Here is a 10,391-nt window from a genome sequence, read left to right on the forward strand (position 1 = left end):
TCCACTATCTCGCTTCGCTCGATAGTGTCGATAGTGTCGGGAAAAAAAATACCAAAAAAGAGTAAAAAACTGATAAAATTGTCAATGATAACAATCTAAAATTTTCAAGAGATTTTGTTCCCAAATTGGCACTACTACCGTTTTGGGAACTTTTTACTAAAAAAAATATTTACAACGGTCAATTTTAAAAAAGAGGTAAAAACAAAAGAAAAAGTACACGTTTTTCGATTTCCAATCGACACTATCTTGCTCTGCTCGATAGCGTCGGTGGTGTTGCTCGATGGTGACAGTCAGTGCTGCTAGAGTTGATAGTGTCGGCCAAAGTTAATGCTGCTCCACTATCGAGTGAAGAGAGATAATGTTACTAGTGTCGGCCAAAGTCAATGCTGCTCCACTATCTTGCTTTGCTCGATAGTGCTGCTAGTGTCGGTGACAAGTATGTACCATCTCTGGTTGGAGAAGATAAATATTGGCAAAAGCTAGATTACTCTTGTACTGACCCGGTAGGTCAATGTGTAGTACGGCTGAATAGCAGTAGATATTGTGCCATTGACAAGGTAGTATGGCTGACAAGGAGTAGAATTTTATTGCCTATGTAGTCAAATTCATTCCACACTAACCTCCCATCAATATGGTAAAATAGCTGACTAGAAGTAGAATTCATTCCACACTAACCTCTCATCAATATACGACAATACGATTGTTTGGCTGATTGACAAAACAGTATTCCACCACCATCAGATACGACGCTATCGAGCAGAGCGAGATAGTGTCGATTGTCGGTAGCTACTAGTGTGCTCCACTATCGAGCAGAGCGAGATAGTGTCGGTGGCAGTTGGTGTCGGTGGCTACTAGTGTGCTCCACTATCTCGCTGTGCTCGATAGTGTCGATTGTCGGTGGCAGCTAGTGTGCTCCACTATCTCGCTCTGCTCGATAGTGGCTCTGCTCGATAGTGGCTCTGCTCAATAGTGGCTCTGCAAGATTCAAGTGGTTTCCTTTCACCACAAACTTGAAGTCACACCATCGTAGTAAGTTCATCAAAGCACCCCATTGTCGGGTACTACATTTTGTCATTCATTTAATAAGACGCGTCTGGGATCCCAAATGTAAGGCTACTATGCCTTTGGGAATAGAGACGGGGTTGATTACATTAATACATATCTACAGTTCAAAGTGACAAAACTAACAAACAGACACACACACACACACACACACACACACACACACAGAGAGAGAGAGAGAGGTCCCGTTGCCAACTTTGGGCCTTCTCTTTCCCAATTGCGTGAACAAATTAAGCTTCTTCTTCTAAAAGCTTAATTTGTTTATTGCGCAATATTGAAAAATTGAAAAGTGAAAAATTTGAAAAATTGGTGATACCTTGAAAGGGACATTTTCTTATTGGCAATACCTTGAAAGGGACATTTTCTTATTGGCAATACCTTGAAAGGGACATTTTCATATTGGCACGTTTCTTTTTTTCCTCTATCAATGGGGTCAATGGCCAAGTCTACTAGTCTGGGACTGGTTGATAAACCAAAAAGAAAGAATTTAAACAAACGAGGGAAGAAACTGGTGACAAAACAAGAGGCGGTACTGACACAGGAGCAGGAGCAGGAGCAGGAGCAGGAGCATTATCACCATAACCATCACCATCACCATCACCATCATCCTGGGAAATGCAAGAGAAGCATTTTTGCAGATTCACCCGTGTATAATTTGCTTCACTATTTTGAAAAAGCTCCCGACCAATGGGCTGCAAGGTATATCCTTATTCTCAGTTCGGTGCTCTTACAAACAGCAGTTGGGCTAGGCGGGCACTCAGGTAAGGGCACACCTCCAATGTATGGAGATTTCGAGGCCCAAAGACATTGGATGGAAATAACAAATTATTTGCCAATTAGTCAATGGTATTTTTTTGATTTGGCATATTGGGGGTTGGATTATCCTCCATTGACTGCTTACCATAGTTGGTTCTTGGGCAAGATTGGCAATTTCATCAACCTGGCTTGGTTTCATTTAAACAGCTCAAGAGGCATGGAAAGTCAAGGGTTGATCTTTTTTTTGAGATTGACCAGCATCATCAGTGAATTGATGATTTACATACCAGCTGTTTTATTGCTTGCGCATATCTTGGGGGGCAAGAGATATAATCTATCGAGAATGGATCAGATCATTATTGCGTTGATCATTGTCAGCCAACCAGGATTGACATTGATTGATCATGGACATTTTCAATATAATTCAGTGATGTTGGGGCTTTTTCTATATTCCGTGATTGATTTGATTCACAATAACTTGGTATTGGCAAGCATTTGGTTTGTGAGCTGTATCAATTTCAAACAAATGGGACTATACTATTCAATTTTCATTTTCTTCTATATACTTAGTCAATTGAACCACTTTCAAGATTTGATTGCCGTTGGCGCAACTGTTGTTGTGACGCAGTTGATCTATTTACTACCTTTTTTACTCAGCAATCATCCAATAAAGACCTTACAGCAGATACTCATTAGAGTATTCCCGTTCAATCGTGGTTTGTTTGAGGATAAGGTTGCTAATTTCTGGTGCACTACAAACATTTTCATCAAGTATCGTGAATTATTCAACGATTCTTCGCAATTGGCCAGATTGACCCTGATAACAACATTATCGGTTATTTTACCAATAAATATCTACATATTCCTCAAAGTGAAAAAAGCAGCATCATCGAAATCAAAATCAAATATTCACAAACTAAAAGCACCAGCAATAATTTATGGATTTGCATATAACGCATTATCATTCTACTTGTTTTCATATCAGGTCCACGAAAAATCCATTCTTGTGGCACTTTGTCCCATCTTATTGCTTTTATTTATTGACCCCGGGGATATAACCATGATTCAGTGGATTAATAATATAGGTACATTTAGCATGTATCCGTTGTTGTACAAAGATGGTCTAGTATTGCAATATTTTGTCACCCAGTTTCTAATCAATTGGTTAATTGGGTTTAAATTGATTATACCAAAAGGGTGGCGGCATTTGAACAGTATAGTGATATGGTGCACTTATCTTGGCATGATGGCTTATCATGCAATTGACTTTATGATTCCTCCGCCAGCAAGATATCCTGACTTGTGGGTGATTTTGAATACGGCGATCTCATTTGTTGCATTTGGATATTTCTGGCTTTGGTTGATTTATAGGATATATAGATTGTGATTGATAAATATTGAGTCAATTCAAGACTTTCAACACTATCGAGCAGAGCGAGATGGTGGAGCGCACTGACTAGCTTATTGCAACACTATCGAGCAGAGCGAGATGGTGGAGCACACTGGCTAGCTTTTTGCAACACTATCGAGCAGAGCGAGATGGTGGAGCACACTGACTAGCCTTTTGCAATACTATCTCGCTCTGCTCGATAGTGGAGCACACTGACTAGCTTATTACAATACTATCTCGCTCTGCTCGATAGTTTTGGTACATTCAACCATGATATATGGTATATGATATATACTGTATTTATCAACACAGTGATATGGAAATGTACAATGATGAAAGAGTCAGATAATACTACCGTTGAGAGAAATTGTTGAAAATGTAGGTAGAATTGAGACACTAAGGAGCGAAGCGAGCTAGTGGAGCAGTAGAGAGTAGAAAGTAGTAAATAGTGGAGCAGTAGATAGTAATTATTTATCAACACAGTAATATGAAACTCGTGATTTCAAAGGTAAGGAAATTGGCAACTTGTCCGAGTGGTTAAGGAGAAAGATTAGAAATCTTTTGGGCTTTGCCCGCGCAGGTTCGAGTCCTGCAGTTGTCGCTATCAAATTGTTTTTTTTACTTGCTTCACTACCGAGCGAAGCGAGATGGTGGAGCAGATTAGAACTAGCGCACTAGCAACTAGACATTATCGAGTGGAGCAGACTAGAACTAGTTACACTATATGTGTTTTTTTTGTATTTCTTGATTAAGTTGATGGTTTTTTTATTTTTAGCCAATTTGATCTAAATAGGCTCCAGGTTTAGTTGACGAATCGAGTCTATAATTGAAAATTACAAAAACTAGCCAGCTTAAACAGAGACTCGTCAGAAAAAAAGTAGCACACTTTACTCACTAGTATTGGCCAGTTTGCACAGAGACTCGTTATAAAAAATTAGTCGTTGTGACAAACTATTAAGTGCTCCACTAGCTCACTAGTATTGGCCAGTTTGCACAGTGTCATAAAATTAGTCGTTGTGACAAACTACCAAGTGCTCTACTAGCGAGCGAAGCGAGCTAGTACACAGTGTCATAAAATTAGTCCTTATAACAAACTATCAAGTGCTCCACTAGCTCACTTTGCTCGCAAGTGTTGTAGCTCACTTTGCTTGCAAGTGTTGTAGCTGGCTTCGCTCACAAGTGTTGTAGCTGGCTTCGCTCGCAAGTGTTGTAGCTGGCTTCGCTCGCAAGTGTTGTAGCTGGCTTCGCTCGCAAGTGTTGTAGCTGGCTTCGCTCGCAAGTGTTGTAGCTGGCTTCGCTCGCAAGTGTTGTAGCTGGCTTTGCTCGCTACTGGATGCATTTGTTAGCAAGCAATTAAACCATTATTTTAAAAGTCATACCACTAATTTGAAAATAGCGTGTCGGAAAAAAATTTACTGTAATAGTTTTGAAAATCTCCCTTGTTTTATGGCACATTGTAAGTGGTGACTAGTCATACTATATTATGCTGTAGATAATGTATTGTATAGAGTTTGAAAGTGTAACAATAAGACGGCCATATAGCATATGACTTTATTGTATAACTTCAGATAGCTTTGTTAAACAGCTTCCACCAGCTATCAAATCACTCTTTGATTACAACCTCCTCTCTTTTACTTCTCTTTAAAGGGTTTAGGGAAAATTAAAGCGACATTAAAAGACATTGTTTAGTTCTGGGCCCAAAACGTAGAATCGAGGGGCATGGGTGTAGTGTAGGATTAGGCGGGACGAGGGGAAAAGCGAACGTGGGCGCGGGGCGCGGGGCGCGGGGCGGTTGACGTGGGGCGGTTTTGACGTATGACGCGGGGGAGGGGGTGTGACATGTTATTTTGTAACTCTTTAATAATTTTGTAGAATAAAAATGTCAAGGCATCGAAACCTTTTCTTTTGATTGATTGACATCTTTTACAGGGACCAACCTTATAAACTTATAGATAGATACACAGTATAGAAGAAACCCCAGTAAGCTAAGATGTCAGCCAAAGACGAGGATCAATTATTTATGAAAGCTGACGGTAACCAACGACAGACAACTGGTTTGGTAAAGGAAGCTTCTCAAACATCAAACGATAGTACTGCTACTGTTGCTACTGCTGCTGCTGTTGCTGCTGCTGCAGAGGGGAAAACCGACATTACACGGGAAGAAATAGATGTTCTTAAAAAAATGAGAGATGTTTTGAAAGAGGAGTCTAATATGTATTCAAAGGGTGTGCGAGATACCGACGTTGACTGGTTCATGACAGATTCATCAATCGACCCCCATGCCTCCACGCTTAATTACCACAATGCCAGCAAGTCTAGCCTGACCGATACTACTTCTACCACCGCCACCACTACCGCCACCACTACCACTACCAATACCACCAATAAGCAAGAAGAGGCAAATAATGAACACATACCTTCTCATTCTGTTAGCACCCATCTTAGCACCACCATTTCCAATTCCAATGATGCAATTTCAACAAAAACAAAACCTACAATTACTCCTATTCTAGAAGAAAATATAGCATCCTCCCCATCAAATCATAGCGATTATTCAAGCTATCAAAAACCAAAACGGAAAAGCTCTCAAAAGGGCGGCTTGTTTTCAAAACTCAAGGGAAAGTTTTACAAAGAAACCCAAGAGCTAGTCTCTTCAATACCAACGGTGAATAACAGTAGTAATAATAATCACGCTAGTCACAGTAGTCACAATAGTCACAATAGTCACAATAATCATATTATTAGTAATCCCCCCATATTTAAGCCAAGTTACTCCCCATCATTATCAAATGATCCTAAAGCTAATAAACCGCATCAGGCAACAACACCATCATCCCAAGGCATACCAGGTAGCGACACCTATCCATCAATTCATTTAAAGAGAACTATGTCAAATCCGGCATATACAAAGACCACAAAAGATCCAAGGTTAGAAGAATACATCAAATTCTATCAACAAAAAGATTTGCGGCGTTCATCAATTGCGTCAAGAAGATCCTCAGCCACTTCGGGAAAAAACGACGATAATCAATTTCCTGGTGTTTTAGTAAATGGGTATGACAATGTAACGTATAATCAGCAAGCATCACCAACGAGCAATCCACAACTTCAAACCGAATCAAAACTACCTGGATTTTTTAGAAGAAAAAGTGTTTCCGCTTCATCTGACCTGTCTAATTTGGCTCGTCAGAAATCTGCTTCTCCTTCTGCACTGCCTAGTCTTTCAACAACATCGCTGGCAACAACAACAACAACAACAGCAGCAGCAACACAGATCCCAGGAATCAATTTGAATCCAAGCTTCAAAGGTTTGAAACCATTGAAAAGAGTTGCGTTTCATTCATCTACTTTTTTGATTGATCCCCCACAACAGATTCCATCTAGAACTCCTAGAAAGGGAAACGTCGAGGTTTTGCCGAGTGGTGAAATCCGCATTAATCCTTTGTCAAAAGAAGATAAAATCGCAATGGAAAAATCTCTGATGGGAATGGGCGGTGGAATTGTTGTTGGTGGTACAGGTGCATCAGGTTACCTTAGAAAAGATGCATCTGAACCTGTCAAGAAAGATGATGCAGAAGGAGGTGAAGGTGAAGGTGAAGGTGAGGGTGAGGGTGAGGGTGAGGGTGAAGGTGAGGGTGAAGGTGAAGGTGAAAGTGAAGGTGAAGGTAAAAATGAAGGTGAAGGTGAAGGTAAAGATCAAAATGGTTCTGATTCTGATGAAAACGAGCCGGCAATAAGTCAACGAGCAAAAGGTATCGCCATTGATACACCAATGGCACAGCAACATAAAGTCAACTATACACAACCGGTGAAGTTTATGGCTCTCGATACAATGTATTCTCGATGCTGTCATTTACGAGAAATTTTGCCAATACCTGCTATATTGAAACAAATCCCCCCTGGCTCCCTAGCGCCGCTCCCTGTGTTGCAACTTAGAAATCCAACTCCAACCATGATTGAGATCCAAACGTTTGCAGATTTTTTGCGAATAGCTCCAATTATGTGCGTTTCATTAGATGGTGTTAGTTTATCAATAGAGCAATTCAAAATATTGCTAGCAGCAATGAGCGCAAAGAAACAATTGGAGAAATTGAGTTTGAGAAACACACCTATAAATGAAGAAGGCTGGTCTTTACTTTGTTGGTTTTTATCTAGAAACACTGTTTTGAGCAAATTGGACATTACCCAGTGTCCAGCCTTGTCTGTGAACGTTTTGAAGAAAAAGAAGAGAAGAGCAACTAGTGATTCTAAAAAGGTCGAGGAACATATTGAACGCATGACATGCAATAAGGACAATAGATCAGATGTTGATTGGTCATTGTTCGTTGCTACACTAGTTGCAAGAGGTGGTATTGACGAATTAATTTTAACTGGTTGTTGTGTAACCGATGTTGAAGTCTTTGAAAATTTGATGAAATTAGCTGTACTGAAAAGAACTACACGCTTGGGACTAGCCTTCAACAATTTGACTCCAAAACACTTGAAAATCGTAGTAGACACATGGCTATTTAGTGACTTTGCTCGTGGGTTGGATTTGGGCTATAATGATTTTTCAAGTACTCAAATGTTGAAGATATTCTTGGAATATAGTACGAAATGTGCCGATTTTGAAAAAGTATTGTCCAAAGCAACGCTTTCTTTCCTAAGCTTGAATTCGACAAATTCTGTCTTTAGTGATACTTTTAAAGAAGTTTTTGAGACTGTTTTGCTAAGACTTCCAAATTTGAAGTACATGGATTTATCGAATAACCAACGTTTGTTTGGCACATTTGGTAAAAGCAATGATGGTATTACATCGTACAACAGTTTACAAGAGCTGAACGAATCGTCAATTGTGCAGTATTTCACATCAAAGTTTCCATTGTTTCCTAAATTAATCAGATTGCACTTGGAAAATGAGAATTTCAGTCAGTCATCCATCTTGCAAATAGCTAAGATTCTTCCATTTTGCAAAAACTTGGGTTATTTCTCCCTTCTTGGGAATCATATTGATTCAATATCAGCAACAGCTCTAGTCAACTCCGTCAAGAACTCTAAAACATTGATTAATTTAGAATGCAATTCAGATAGTTTCCCCGAGTTGTTCAAGGAGAGAATTGGATTATACACAATGAGGAATATGGAAAGGGTATTGTATGCTGCGAAAAAGACCGATTCATCATCATCATCATCATCAACAACAACAACAGCAGCACCAGCAATATCAGACCCATCCTCACCATCAACATCAACATCAACATCAGTATCACTAACTGAACAGTTCAATGCGATTTTGTCTTTAAAAGCTCAACATAAATTAGATTTAAATTCACAAGAGGTTAAAACGTTCTTAGCCAGAGCATATGCAATACGTAAGGAATTGAAGGGGTCAATTGACGAGTTACTTAGACTACAATTGAAAAATGAATTGGATATTGATGGAAAGGAGACTTTGATCAGATTGATTTTTATTGATTCTAGCATTGAGCAGGGCTTACAGTTGATTGATCCTGGTTTGATTGATTCTGTTTCTACTGAAGCCAATATGTATTTGGTCAATAATGGTGAAGGTCAAGTAAAAGCAGGAAAAGGAGAATTTGAAGCAGGAGCTCACTCTCATGATGGTCAAACTCATTTACATGTGGCGCCTGATATCCCTGCAGTAGTTTCTCCAATAAACAAAAGTCCCTTGAGCTCGAATTCCAACTCAAGAACCAATTTGGTAAATTTAAATAGAGAAGAAGGGTCTGTCTTGAGGCTTTCTAAGTTGAAGAATTTCGATAAGCCAAGTGTGGAAGATTGTGATTTGCTGGGAGAAGAATTGAGAAAGAAGTTAATGAGTATTGAACTTTCCGATCTGGATAAGATTATTGAGTATTTGAAAAAAACGAAATCGAATGGACTTTCTTTGGAACAAGTTTTCCAACAAAAAAGGAAGAGTGGAGACTCGGACTTGGATGAGAAGAATCGGGACGTGCTGGATATTAAGACTATTGAAGAAAAATTGAAAGATTTGTCAAAAAATCCATCCAAATCTACCAAAGAAGCTATTGAACAAGAAATAGAGGATGTCAAGAATAATGTAGCAGGAGACTCAACCAAGGATGAAAATTCAAGTTTGAACGAAACATATGATCAAATTCTAAACAAGTTTGCATCTTGATGAAAGGAAAGTGAGATATATATATAGAGAGAGACTATATACATAGAGAGAAAGAGACTATATACATAGAGAGAAACAGACTATATCGAGCCTTTTTTTATTTTATTTGAATAAGAATATACACTTTAAATATCTTTGCAATCATGGTTCATCGTTTTGTTTTGAGATGTATGTGGCAGCTAGTGTCGCTCGATAGTGTTGGTGGCAGTCAGTGTCGCTCGATAGTGTTGGTGGCAGTCAGTGTCGCTCGATAGTGTTGGTGGCAGTCAGTGTCGCTCGATAGTGTTGGTGGCAGTCAGTGCTGCTCCACTATCTCGCTCTGCTCGATAGTGTCGATAGTGTCGATAGGTGTCAATAGTCATTTTAGTATTCATCTTCAGAGTCGATCATATCTCTTCCCGCTCCACCACCACTACCTTCTCCACTACGCCCCCTTCTCCTCTCTGCATCACCAACCTCGTCATCATCAGAATAAATTTCACCTTCTCTTTGCTCTTCACCGTTATTTCCCTCGGCATCTTCTGCCAAATCCTCACACGCATCGATCCAATCACTATAAATGTCAACAGCCTGTGATAAACTATGTATAGCAGTCTGGAAATTCTGACCACATATCTTACAATGTAACTCACCAAGAAGATTCTTCTTGTCCATAGTACATATTACTGATTTTTCATGATTACAAAATAAACAAGTAAATTGCGTATCTAATGTTTGTTTTATCTTCTTCGCCGGTTTTCTCGTGGACGACTTACGCTTACCCATTTTACCCTAATAACTTGTAACTATTGCTGAAGCTCGAAACTGTAACTTAGAGGAAAGAAGTGAAACCTGGACCTAAGCTAATCTATATATTTAATGAGCTCCTTCTTGTTTATGATGTGCAATAGTTTGTTCTTTTTTTTTTGTATGTGAAAAATTGAAAGGTTTTTTCATTCAATGAAAACCGTTTACCTTGATGATGTTTGTTGAATGTAGAGGATACTCATTGAATGTAGAGGATACTCATTGAATGTAGAGGATACTCATTGAATGTAGAGG

The 10,391-nt window shown here is 39.2% G+C and overlaps 3 protein-coding genes across 3 annotated transcripts; 2 read left to right on the top strand and 1 right to left on the bottom strand. All coding sequences in view use genetic code 12, as the record gives it.

Annotated features, from left to right (window-relative positions):
• Positions 1–1,498: 1,498 nt before the first annotated feature.
• ALG6 (dolichyl-P-Glc:Man(9)GlcNAc(2)-PP-dolichol alpha-1,3-glucosyltransferase) lies at positions 1,499–3,205 on the top strand (the record flags this gene model as incomplete). Its single annotated transcript, XM_049323150.1, has 1 exon — positions 1,499–3,205. The coding sequence occupies one exon, from the start codon at positions 1,499–1,501 to the stop codon at positions 3,203–3,205; it is 1,707 nt and encodes a 568-aa protein (XP_049180973.1).
• A 1,993-nt stretch (positions 3,206–5,198) lies between these two features.
• MHP1 (Mhp1p) lies at positions 5,199–9,350 on the top strand (the record flags this gene model as incomplete). The annotated part of the gene is made up of 1 exon (XM_049323152.1): positions 5,199–9,350. One exon carries the CDS (start codon positions 5,199–5,201, stop codon positions 9,348–9,350), a length of 4,152 nt encoding a protein of 1,383 aa, XP_049180974.1.
• Positions 9,351–9,713: 363 nt separating this feature from the next.
• Positions 9,714–10,115, bottom strand: KGF56_001975 (uncharacterized protein; the record flags this gene model as incomplete). Its single annotated transcript, XM_049323153.1, has 1 exon — positions 9,714–10,115. One exon carries the CDS (start codon positions 10,113–10,115, stop codon positions 9,714–9,716), a length of 402 nt encoding a protein of 133 aa, XP_049180975.1.
• Between the last annotated feature and the right edge of the window lie 276 nt (positions 10,116–10,391).

This window comes from Candida oxycetoniae, assembly GCF_023343755.2.
Source record: "Candida oxycetoniae strain CBS 10844 chromosome Unknown scaffold73, whole genome shotgun sequence".
NCBI lineage: Eukaryota > Fungi > Ascomycota > Pichiomycetes > Serinales > Debaryomycetaceae > Lodderomyces > Lodderomyces oxycetoniae.